The sequence below is a fragment of the Rhinoderma darwinii genome, chromosome 2, assembly GCF_050947455.1.
Source record: "Rhinoderma darwinii isolate aRhiDar2 chromosome 2, aRhiDar2.hap1, whole genome shotgun sequence".
NCBI classification, from domain to species: domain Eukaryota; kingdom Metazoa; phylum Chordata; class Amphibia; order Anura; family Rhinodermatidae; genus Rhinoderma; species Rhinoderma darwinii.
Genome location: NC_134688.1, coordinates 117,212,282 through 117,224,769, shown reverse-complemented (window position 1 = coordinate 117,224,769; position 12,488 = coordinate 117,212,282). Strand labels below are relative to the sequence as shown.

Here is a 12,488-nt window from a genome sequence, read left to right as displayed (position 1 = left end):
ATCTTATATGTCAAATACCTACCTAATGTATCAGCGTTGTATTAAACCTTATTAGCAATGCTCAGCGATTTCTCTTCATGAAAATCTGACACAATATTTTAAGCACACAGTCATTCAATGGATTGCCCTTTTGCTTCAAATGATGGGTCTGATTCCCAGTGAGGGTATGTTCACACGGCCAAATTTCAGACGTATACGAGGCGTATTATGCCTCGTTTCACGTCTGAAAATACGGCTCCAATACGTCGGCAAACATCTGCCCATTCATTTGAATGGGTTTGCCGACGTACTGTGCCGACGACCTGTTATTTACGTGTCGTCGTTTGACAGCTGTCAAACGACGACGCGTAAAAATACAGCCTCGTCAAAAGAAGTGCAGGACACTTCTTTGGACGTTTTTGGAGCTGTTTTCTCATAGACTCCAATGAAAACAGCTCCAAAAACGGACGTAAAAAACGCTTTGAAAACGCCGCGAAAACGCCGCGAAAAATGCGAGTTGGTAAAAAAACGTCTGAAAAGCAGGGTCTGTTTTCCCTTGAAAACAGCTCTGGATTTTCAGACGTTTTTGTTGACTACATGTGAACATACCCTGAGAGAAAGCTCTGTGCAGTGCCAAGGGAGTTTGAGCCCTTTACAAAGCCTTTCATTCTGGAAGTCATTGGTGGTGCAAGATCACAGACTTAACCAATGTGATCTTCTTACACGTGTCTATAATATATCCGATCATTGTTGATTGGATTTCTCTGTGCCTGTCCACATGTATATAATCTGCCGAATATTAGACCGTTACACAAACTAAAAGTAGTTTAGCTGCCTTTCTTTCTTGATAGTGAGATAATCCATACCCAGGCAGATGTCTAGTGAAAGCATACAATTTTTTTTAGACTTTAATAAAAAAAAAACAGCAGATTCTGCTAGTTTTTTTTTTGCTCTTTTAATTTAGCATTAATCCAGACATACTTTTGTCCTGCTGAGTTGATGTCACCATTGCAGGGTTGTATCATGATAACCAAGATTAAGACTAAGTTAAAAAAAAAAATCTGACTAATGGTGTATGTATGTATATATATATATATATATATATATATATATTGCAGACTTTTGACCAAAGTGCCATGTATAATTTATTAGAGATTCACCGTAAGTAGTGTGCATTTTAGACTTTGCATACGCTAGATATTTTAGACAGCTGAAAAGGCTGATCTAGACCATCTCCTGCCTACTACTCGCGGCTTTGCAGGACACGATCAAGCGTGACATATGCTGATCGATGACTGATATCTGTGGAAAAGTTGATCTGTCAGGTTGGATTTTTCCGTTGTTGTCGGGTGCAGTCTTTTAACCCCTTAGTGACCAGCCTATTTTAGGCCTTAATGACCAAGCAATTTTTTTTTGTTTTTCCATCGTCACATTTAAAGAGCTATATCTTTTTTATTTTTTCCGTCGTCATAGCTGCATGAGGACTTTTTTTTTCAGGATCAGTTGTATTTTTTAATGCTACCATTTTGGGGTACTTATAATTTATTTATTAACTTTTATTAATGATTTTTGGGGGAATAGAAAAAAAAAAGCAGTTTCGCTGTAGAAGAAGGTGGAGTAATAACGGGGTTCACTAGCTCGTGTCACCCACTATTACTACCTTCTTTATAATCAGAGTCACTAGGGTTATGCCTAGTTCCCCTACTACTAAGTAAGGGAATACGATTGTAAGTAAATTAAGGTAATATTTATTAATACAACAGTAATTACACTTAGATATAAAATACACCAAACACACAGTAAATAATCACAATATATTATCAGTGTATCCAAATACACATAATAACTTAATATGTATTGTATACACTAACACTACACGTGGCACATGATAAACAAGGTATCACAATCCTAATCTATACCACCACCCACATATCTATACATACATATAAGTTACATTACAATACATTCACGCTCACTGCTTCTGTCCCCCTCCTATATATAACTGTCCCTGTACACTAAGGGGGAACAATGGGAAGGGTTAAACGTATACCAGGGGATATCAATGGGAACAGGGGATATGCAGGTAATGTATAGGCAGGTGGGAAAGGGTTAACTAGGGATGCACTCCGGGGAAATGCAGGTCAGCAAGGTTTAACCAGGGGATGTGCAGGTAATGTGAGGGTTGGAAGGGTTAAACCAGGGGAGAGTAAGGGTATGTTCACACGGCCTATTTTCATACGTAATTCGGGCGTTTTAAGCCTCGAATTACACCTGAATAGACGGCTCCATTACGCCTGCAAACATCTGCCCATTGCTTGCAATGGGTTTTACGATGTTCTGTTCACACGAGGTGTCATTTTACACGTCGCTGTCAAAAGACGGCGCTTAAAAAGACACCCGCATCAAAGAAGTGCATGTCACTTCTTTGGACGTTTTTGACTCCATTGAAAAACAGCTCCAATTACGTCCATTACTGAAAACATGATTACAGTACGGGACAGTTGTCCTGCAGCGAGGCAGGGACTCCTAGCGTCATACATAACTATGATACTAGGAGCCCGGTTCCCTGCAGTGTGTTCGGTCCAGGACTTGCGGCCGAAATACGTCCGTCAATTACGGACGTAACATGCTCGTGTGAACCCAGCCTTAGACGTTGGTGGAGCAGGAGCCGGGGAGCAGCAGACATCTGTTGGTGGAGCGGTGAGGAGCAGGAGTGGTGAGCCGGTGTTGGTGGAGTGGAGTGGTGAGGGCAGGTCCCAGCTACTGAGCGCACCGACGCAGGGCTATTTAAACCCTGTCAGTATGCTTGTAGCGGGGGCGAATGGCGCTCATCCCCAGCTAACATGAGTCGGCGCGGTGATATGACGTCACCGGCCGACCCAAGAGCGCTGCTGTGCGCGAGAACGCCCGTACACGTAGGAAATTTAAAATGGAGACAGGAGATCAAAGCAGTATCTCCTGTCTCCATCGCTTCCAAGCAAAGCAGGACAATAACTAATTGTCCTGCTTTGTTGTGAAGATGTTGCTCATGACCAGGGCTGTGTCTCTATGCTCATGAGACATTACATACACTATCTATATATACACACATATATACATACATATATATTAGGTCACACTTCCCTTTACATTCGCCAATGTTCAATGCATTTTAAATTTCGCCGTTCACTGTGCGGCGTAAATAACATGTTATCTTTATGCTATGAGTCAGTACGATTATGACGATACCAGAGATGTATAGTTTGTTATGTTTTACTACTTTTGCACAATAAAAACACTTATAAACTAAAATTATTTGTTTTTGCATCGTCACTTTCCAAGAGCCATAACTTTTTTATTTTATGTCAAATGAGTGATATTTGGGCTTGTTTTTGGCGGGACGAGATGTCGTTTTCATTGGTACTTCTTGGGGGTACATAGAACTTATTGATTAACTTTTATTATTACATTTTTGGAGGGCAATACAAAAAAAAATGTAATTGTGGTAGTAATATATGGACAGTGACGTCAGGAGCTTCTCCTGAAGCGGAATCCCCAGCCAGAGCGTCGGCAGTTCTCTGGTTGGGGATTCCACTCCTAGAGTGGAAAGGTACCAGGGAAGGGGGCTGTGTGGCACTACCAGGGAGATGGGCTGTGTGGCACTAGCTGGGGGAGGGGGCTGTGTGGCACTACCTTGGAGGAGAGGGCTGTGTGGCATTACCTTGGAGGAGGGGGCTGTGTGGCACTACCTGGGAGGAGGGGGCTGTGTGGCACTACCTGGGAGGGGGGCTGTGTGGCACTATCTACAGAGGGCATTAAATTTATTAAGGTACAAACTGGGGGCCTAACTTCTGTATGGGGGCATAAACAGGGCCTAACGTATATATGGGGGCACAAAGTGACGTTTTCTGCTATTTTACTGCCGCCGTGATTCCCCTGCAAAGGGGCCCACTAAGTCTGTGTTGCCCAATGGCCCACATAAACCTGGAGCCGGCCCTGGGTTTTACCTCCCATTGAATTCAATGGGGAAAACCTACAACAAATAAGCAGCGATTACACAAATACAATTGACAGGCTGCAGAATAAAACTCTGCACCACATGTCAATTTCTGAGTGGTTCTTCCGCTTACTATTTACGCAGCGTGTGGATGAGATTTGTTTTATCTCATCCACTTTGCTGCTTCTGTTTTATCCTGTGGATTTTCTGCAACAAATTCCATTGTGGAAAATCTGCGGTATTTACACAATGTTTGAACTGACCCTAAAAGTGTGAAACTGACAGGCAATCTATTAGGCATATAGCCAGGGCAGGCAGCCATATAGCCCCCGGCTGCCATGGCACCCCATCGGAGGCCCGCAATCTCATTTGTGGGTCGCCGATGGGTGAGAGAACGACTTCCCTCCCTCTGTAAACAACTTAAATGCCGTGGTCACTATTGACCGCAGCATTTATGGGGTTAAACGGCCGCGATCAAAGTAAACTTTGATCACTACCGTTCGAGCTCCAGCAATGCACGGGTCATCCATGTAGGCTGCCGTGAAAAGGCGACGGCCTAGCCTAAGGCCCCTTAGTGACTGCCGTGAAAAGGTGTATTGGTGATCACTAAAGGATTTGTTCATGCCAAACAGATTTGCATCCCATCCATATAAACCCAGACCAGACAACAGATCACGGTAGAGATCGATTGACGATTTGTCATTATAACTTATGGCATTGTCGTCCAAAACGATAACCTTCACAGACCAACGATTAACAAGAAGTCAGAAAAAGACCGTCTGAAATATTTTTTCTCTTTCTGATAGCGTACTACATTACTCGGAAAATAATAATCTGATTTATTTACATTTGATTACTAAAATAGAATAATATTTAATATCAGGGATATAGCTGAGTGATTAAGGTACTGATCACTTCTTCTTTCACGTAGGAAACCATAACAACATTAAGGAATAAAATTGCCACTCATGCTCGTGAAAGTGATCAGCAGAACAGGCAACTACGAGAGGATAAGGAAGTGGTGCACAAGCAGTTCCAGAAGCTGAAAAGCCAGATGAACGAAGCAAGAGCTGCAGACCATAGTCGCCTCACCACCCTGACTGTGCAAAGCAATGCAGCGCACAAGCAACTGAGTAGAGTTACAGAGAAGGTATTGCCACATTCAAAAGCAGATAGATTCTAAAATTCATATTTTTATCATCTGTACATTTACAAATATATACAGTATATATATATATATATATATGTATATATATATATATATATATATATATATATATATATATATATATATATGTGTGTGTGTGTCAGATGGAACCGATATTAAAAAGTTTATAAAATTTGATCTATGAGCCAAAAAACACATATATACTCACTTAAAATAAAACTACAATAACAGTGAGCTTCCAGAATGTGGGACACAAACACAGACACTGATTTACCTGAATTCAACCTTTGATAATTCAAGACAGGAAAAAATATACGTTTTGTCATATTTATAAAGAACACCCAATGGTATTTAATATAAATCTTCTGGTAGTTCTGCTTTATACAACAGACAACATGAAGTAAAGGTCAGGTTATACTGCTAGATTTCTTTGTATGCTTTGTGGACCCCAGTCAGGGGTGTTCTTTTTTTTTTTTTCTTACTGACGATCTTTCAGAAAAAAATGACAATCGGAAGAGACCAGCTCTCATATACAGAGCAGTTGGGAACCCAATAGCTTCTTAAGGCTCATTCAGACGAGTGTATTCCTCGAACGGGTGCTGTGCGTTGAAATAACTCACAGCACACGGACCCATTCATGTCAATGGGGCTATTCAGACATGCATGAGTTTTCACGCAGCGAGTGTCCATTGTGTGAAATTCACTGCATGTCCTATATTGGTGCGTTTTTGCGCACCTAGTCGCCAATTGAAGACCATGGGTGCGTGAAAACCACGGACAGCACACGGACGACATCCATTTGCTGTCCGTGTTTCATGCAGCAGTTACAAAGAAATGCAGGGAAATAAAAAAAGAAATAAAAAGAAGTACTTGCGCGGACGTGAAAAACACATGCCACATGCAAAGCACGCCGATGCCAAATGCAGCACAGATTGATGGCACACAGACATAAAATGTAGTAAAAACGCTGCGTTTTTTACGTGCGCAAAAGAGACACGCTCGTGTGAATGTAGCCTTAAAGAGACTCTGTCACCACATTATAAGTGCCCTGTCTCCTATATAAGGAGATGGGCGCTGTAATGTAGGTGACAGTAATGCTTTTTATTTAGAAAAACGATCTTTTTTCACAACGTTAGGAGCGATTTTGGTTTATGCTAATGAGCTTTCTTAATGCCCAAGTGGGCGTACTTTTACTTTCGACCAAGTGGGCGTTGTACAGAGGAGTGCATGACGCTGACCAATCGGCATCATGCACTCCTCTCCATTCATTTACACTGCACTAGCGATATAGATATATCACTATGTGCAGCCTCATACACAAGCCCTAACATTACTACAGTGTCCTGATAATGAATACACATGACCATCCAGCCTGGACGTCATGTGTACTCAGAATCCTGACACTTCTGAATCTTTTTTTTGTGAGATTCCGGCGAGTGAAACCAAATCTCGTTTAGCTCTGTAATCTCGCGAGATTTCGTATCCGTTGCTGGAATCTCACAAAAAAAAGTCAAAAGTGTCAGGATTCTGAGTACACATGACGTCCAGGCTGGATGGTCATGTGTATTCATTATCAGGACACTGTAGTAATGTTAGGGCTTGTCTATGTAGCTGCACATAGCGATATACCTATATCGCTATGTGCAGTGTAAATGAATGGAGAGGAGTGCATGATGCCGATTGGTCAGCATCATACACTCCTCTGTACAACGCCCACTTGGTCGAAAGTAAAAGTACGCCCACTTGGGCATTAAGAAAGCTCATTAGCATAAACCAAAATCGCTCCTAACGTTGTGAAAAAAGATCGTCTTTTTAAATAAAAAGCATTACTGTCACCTACATTACAGCGCCCATCTCCTTATGTAGGAGACAGGGCACTTATAATGTGGTGACAGAGTCTCTTTTAAGCACAGAGTAAAATTCCATTGTAGGCATTTCTGGCCACTATGAAACCTCAATGTTGATATCATCTCTAGTGTTTTACAAATTTTGTAGTTTACAATGATTTGTAGTTCTCTCAAGTAGAGAGGTTTAGCTGATCCTGACATGCAGGTCTTTTGTATAGCAAGCTTATATAGAATTAATTGTGATAATACAGATAATAAAACAAAAATACAGTTATCTATCATGCACAAAAATATATTACATTGTACTGTATCTGTATTAACCCCTTCCCCCTGCTGGCATTCTGGGCCCTAATGTCCAAGCCATTTTTTAGATTTTTCCATTGTCACATTCGAAGAGCTGTAACTTTTTTATTTTTGCGTCGGCATAGCTGTATAAGGTCTTGTTTTTTGCGGGACGACTTGCAGTTTTTATTGGTACCATTTGAGAGTAGATGCGACTTTTTGATCACTTTCTATCACATTTTTTTAAAGTCAGGATTAACAGAAAACAGCAATTTTTCCATTGTTTTTTATTTTATTTTTTACGGCGTTCACAGTGCGGGTTAAATAATGTAACAGCTTTATAGTCGGGGTCGTTACGGACGCGGCGATACCAAATATGTGTAACTTTTTTGCTTTATTGTAGTTTTTTTTTAACAGGTTCCCGACCGCTGGCCGTATTTATACGGCCAGCGGTCAGGGTCTCTAAAGTCCGGCGTATAGTATATATACGGCCGCACTTCAGAGACTGTGCACGCGCGATCGCGTGCACACAGCTCTATGCCCTGGCTGTTGCTAACAGCCATGGGCACTGGGCAGAATGTCAGGGGTCAATCTTTTGGCCCCTGAACATGTGATCGCTGTGACAACCAATCACAGCGATCACATGCATTTCTGCATAGAAAACAGTGTGCACGCGATCGCGTGCACACAGCCCTGTGCCCTCGCTGTTACCAACAGCTCTGGGCACTGGGCAGAGTATCAGGGACCAATCTGATGGTCCCTGATCATGTGGTCGCTGTGAAAACCTATCACAGCGACCACATTTGTTTTATTTAGACTTTTCTGGCAGTAAATCTCCTGCCTCTTTTCTTCTCCTCAAACATTGTTTCAGTTTGAGGAGAAGAAGAGACTCGGGAGAATTGCTGCCAGAAGATTACAGTTACAGTTACACAAAAAATACAGTTACACTCTCTGTATAGATAGATTTCTATCTATCTATACAATCTATCTATCCATCTATCTTTTTTTCTATCTATCTACCTTTCTTTCTTTTATTCTATTAGAATAGGCAGGTAGGGAGTATATAATTATATATATATCCACATATATATAATATATATAGCAATAGCGGTTTATTTTTTTGTTAGCGGTAGTGTAGATATATATAGCAGTTAGTTTGTGTGTTTTATAAAAAAAAAAAAAAAAAAAATTTGTTGTGTTAGTTACGTTATGGCGAGGAAGTTGTTTAGCGCCGAGGAGGCATACGCCATGCTGTGGTCTGAGTCGGAGACCGCATCAGAGATGGCGTCCGAGATGGAACCTGTTTTAGGTAGTGACGATGACAGCGTCACTTCAGGTTCATCTTCAGGGGACGTTGTCCCTGATGCAGTCGAAACTGCAGAACATGAAAGCGCAGGGCCAAGTAGCGCTGTAGCACGGGACAGCCTGGTCCCTCCAGTCCAGGCTCTTGTATGGGCACCTGCCCCATCTTTTGGGCCTAGAATCCACAGATTTACGGCCACTCCTGGCATAACCGTGGACAATACAAATTTTGTCCAAATGGATTACTTCCATTTATTTATAACGGACGACATCCTAAATCAGATTGTCCACGAAACAAATTTATATGCCACGCAATATATAAGGCAGAAACCTTCATCCACCCATGCCAGAGATTGGACGCCCACCAATTTGCAGGAATTAAAAAATTTTTTGGGGCTCACCCTAAATATGGGTATTGTCAAAAAGCCCTCCATTAGGTCTTACTGGTCAACAAGACCCGCCCAAGCCACCCCAGTATATTCTGCAGTAATGCCCAGGTCTCGTTATGAGACAATAATGAGGTTCCTCCACTTCAATGACAACGCACAGGCCCCCCCAAGTACCGATGCAAACCGGGATCGGTTGTTCAAAATAAGACCGCTAATAAATTCCCTGAATAATTTATTTCTGCAACTCTACACCCCTGAGCAGAATGTAAGTGTGGACGAATCCCTCCTCAACTTTCATGGCAGACTTAGCTTTCGCCAATATCTACCTTCAAAAAGGGCAAGATATGGCGTTAAGCTCTACAAATTGTGTGAAAGCGGGTCAGGATATACCACCGCCTTCAGGATTTATGAAGGGCGGGACCGCACAATAAATGTTCCTGGATGCCCCCCTGATCTTTCCACCAGCAGTAAGATTGTGTGGGAGATAATGCAGCCTCTGCTTCACAAGGGGTACCACCTGTACTGTGATAATTTTTATTCGAGTGTGCCCCTGTTTAGGCATTTGCATGCTGCAAGGACTGGGGCATGTGGTACCATGCGCAAAAACCGAATTGGTTTTCCACAGCAATTAGTGGGGAAGCGCATGGTAAAGGGGGACTCCTCTGCTTATGCATCTGAGGAATTGCTGGCGGTCAAGTTCAGGGATCGCAAAGACGTGTATGTGCTAAGCACGATTCATACCGCAGGAACAGTGGCAGTGAGGGAAAGAGGGGCAACATCGGACAAGCACAAACCAGTGAGCGTGTCCGAATATAACAAGTACATGGGGGGGGTGGATTTAAGCGACCAGGTTTTACAGCCCTATTTAGTAAAACGCAAAACTAAAACCTGGTACAAAAAGGTGGCCATTTATTTGTTACAGGTGGCCATCCACAACTCATTTGTGCTCTACAAAAAAAACAGAGGCAGAGACACATACCTGGATTTCCAGGAAAAAATTATTGAAGGCCTCATTTTTGATGTTCAGGACACCCGAGAATGCCCCCAGTCTGAGGATGTCACGTGACTGACTGAAAGACACTTCGTCAGTCGGATTCCCCCAACAGCAACCAGAAGCAACCCACAGAAAAAGTGCCGCGTCTGCAGAAAAGACGGGCACCGCAAAGATTCCCGATATTTCTGTCCCTCATGTCCCTCGCAACCAGGCCTGTGCATTGAGCCATGTTTTAAAAAATACCACACTGTTCTGAATTATTCGATTTTAGTTAATTTGTTGAAAATATATTTGCCCTACATTACGTTTTTATTTTTCCCCTGATTTTACTCCAAGGGTGAGGGAGGGAATGGGTGGGTGGGTGGGGGGTGGATGTCTTGTTTGATGTTTTCTAAAGTTCATCTGCTGGAGAGCTCCATTTGCATTAACCTGAAATTTCTTATTTTAGAAAACCCCAAAAAATAAATTCCCATTATACCCCTAGATGAATATTTTGGGATTTCTGCTTCAAGAGCAGATATTTTGGAAGTGTTATAGAAACTCTGTTGAGTTTTGTAAAACCAGCTTTGAAAAAAAGCGATTTGTGAAATAATCTTCTTCTATCCTCCGCCCTCCTACATCTCAATGTGATAAATAAGGCCACATATTTGGTATCCCCGTGCACGGGAGAAGTGGCAGAATGTGAACGGAGATTAATTTTGACCGTGGTCTATGCTGTGTGTGAAAAATGCTGGTATAAACTGACGCATTTGCTAAAAAATTGCTAATTTTATTTTGATCCATCTTATTCAAGAAACTTTCAGAAGAAAACTGGACTGTCTAAAAATATGATAAACCCCTTGAAGGAAACCTTGTGGGGTCTACTTGTGTGAATGAAGTCATTTATGGGGTGATTCTAATGTTTCAGCAGCATTACACCCCCCAGAAAACAGTATGCTGCTATAAAATCAAGTGCAGAATTCCTGGACCGAAAAGGCCAAAAAGCCTCCTTTTATGCCAAGCCCTGGCACATGCCCGCACAGCGAATAAGGCACACATATTTGGTATCCCCATGCACGGGAGAAGTGGAAGAACGTGAAAGGAGATGAATTTTGGCCGTGGTCTATACCGTGTGTGAAAAATACTAGCCTAAACTGACGCATTTGCTAAAAAAGTGCTGATTTTATTTTGTTCCATCTTATTCAAGAAACTTTCAGAAGAAAACTGGACTTGCTAAAAATATGATAAACCCCTTGAAGGAAACCTTGTGGGGTCTACTTGTGTGAATGAAGTCATTTATGGGGTGTTTCTAATGTTTCAGCAGCATTAGGCCCCCCAGAAAACAGTATGCGGCTCTAAAATCAAATGCAAAATTCCTGGACCGAAAAGGCCAAAAAGCCTCCTTTTATGCCAAGCCCTGGCACATGCCCGCACAGCGAATAAGGCACACATATTTGGTATCCCCATGCACGGGAGAAGTGGAAGAACGTGAAAGGAGATGAATTTTGGCCGTGGTCTATACCGTGTGTGAAAAATACTAGCCTAAACTGACGCATTTGCTAAAAAAGTGCTGATTTTATTTTGTTCCATCTTATTCAAGAAACTTTCAGAAGAAAACTGGACTTGCTAAAAATATGATAAACCCCTTGAAGGAAACCTTGTGGGGTCTACTTGTGTGAATGAAGTCATTTATGGGGTGTTTCTAATGTTTCAGCAGCATTAGGCCCCCCATAAAACTTTATACGGCTATAAAATCAAATGCAAAATTCCTGGACCGAAAAGGCCAAAAAGCCTCCTTTTATGCCAAGCCCTGGCACATGCCCGCACAGTGAATAAGGCACACATATTTGGTATCCCCATGCACGGGAGAAGTGGAAGAATGTGAAAGGAGATTAATTTTGGCCGTGGTTCATACCGTGTGTGAAAAATGCTAGCATAAACCGACGCAATTGTTAAATTCTTGCATTTTTTTCCAATTTTGCCCACTTTAGAGAAAAAAAAAAAATGATATATACTGACAAATGGCACTAAAACAAAGCCCTATCTGTCCTTTAAAAAGAGTGTAAAATTCAAAGATGAACTTTATTCACCTGCTGAGTTATAGTCATCTAAAGAAGCGCATAGCAAAATTGTGAAATTTGCTCTGGTCATTTAGCTGTAAAACAGCCTAGTCCTTAACCGGTTAATAGTAAAGCATTTTGTAAGGGGAAAAGCTGGGTTTTTCATTTATTTTTTTTCACTTTTTTTTTTTTATTAACTTTATTAAACTTTTTTTACTTTTTTACTAGTCCCACTAGGGGACTTCACTATCCTCCGATCGCTATTATAATACACTGCAATACTTTTGTATTGCAGTGTATTACTGCCTGTCCGTTTAAAACGGACAGGCATCTGCTAGGTCATGCCTGCGGCATGATCTAGCAGGCATTCGCTGCAGGCAGACCTGGGGGTCTTTATTAGACCCCCGGCTGCCATAGAAGACACAGACACTCGGCGATTTTATCGCCGGGTGTCGGTGGGATGAGAGGGAGCTCCCTCCCTCTCTCCAAAACCATTTAGATGCGCTGCTCGC

General features: G+C 42.0%; 1 protein-coding gene across 3 annotated transcripts in view; it reads left to right on the top strand.

Annotated features, from left to right (window-relative positions):
- DRC2 (dynein regulatory complex subunit 2) overlaps nt 1–12,488 on the top strand; it is a 32,936-nt gene that overhangs the window by 15,219 nt on the left and 5,229 nt on the right. For all 3 annotated transcript variants that reach the window (XM_075852194.1, XM_075852196.1, XM_075852195.1), the window contains exon 7: nt 4,887–5,105. In XM_075852194.1, the coding sequence (XP_075708309.1) occupies nt 4,887–5,105 (219 nt within the window). The remainder of the gene's footprint in view (nt 1–4,886; nt 5,106–12,488) is intronic.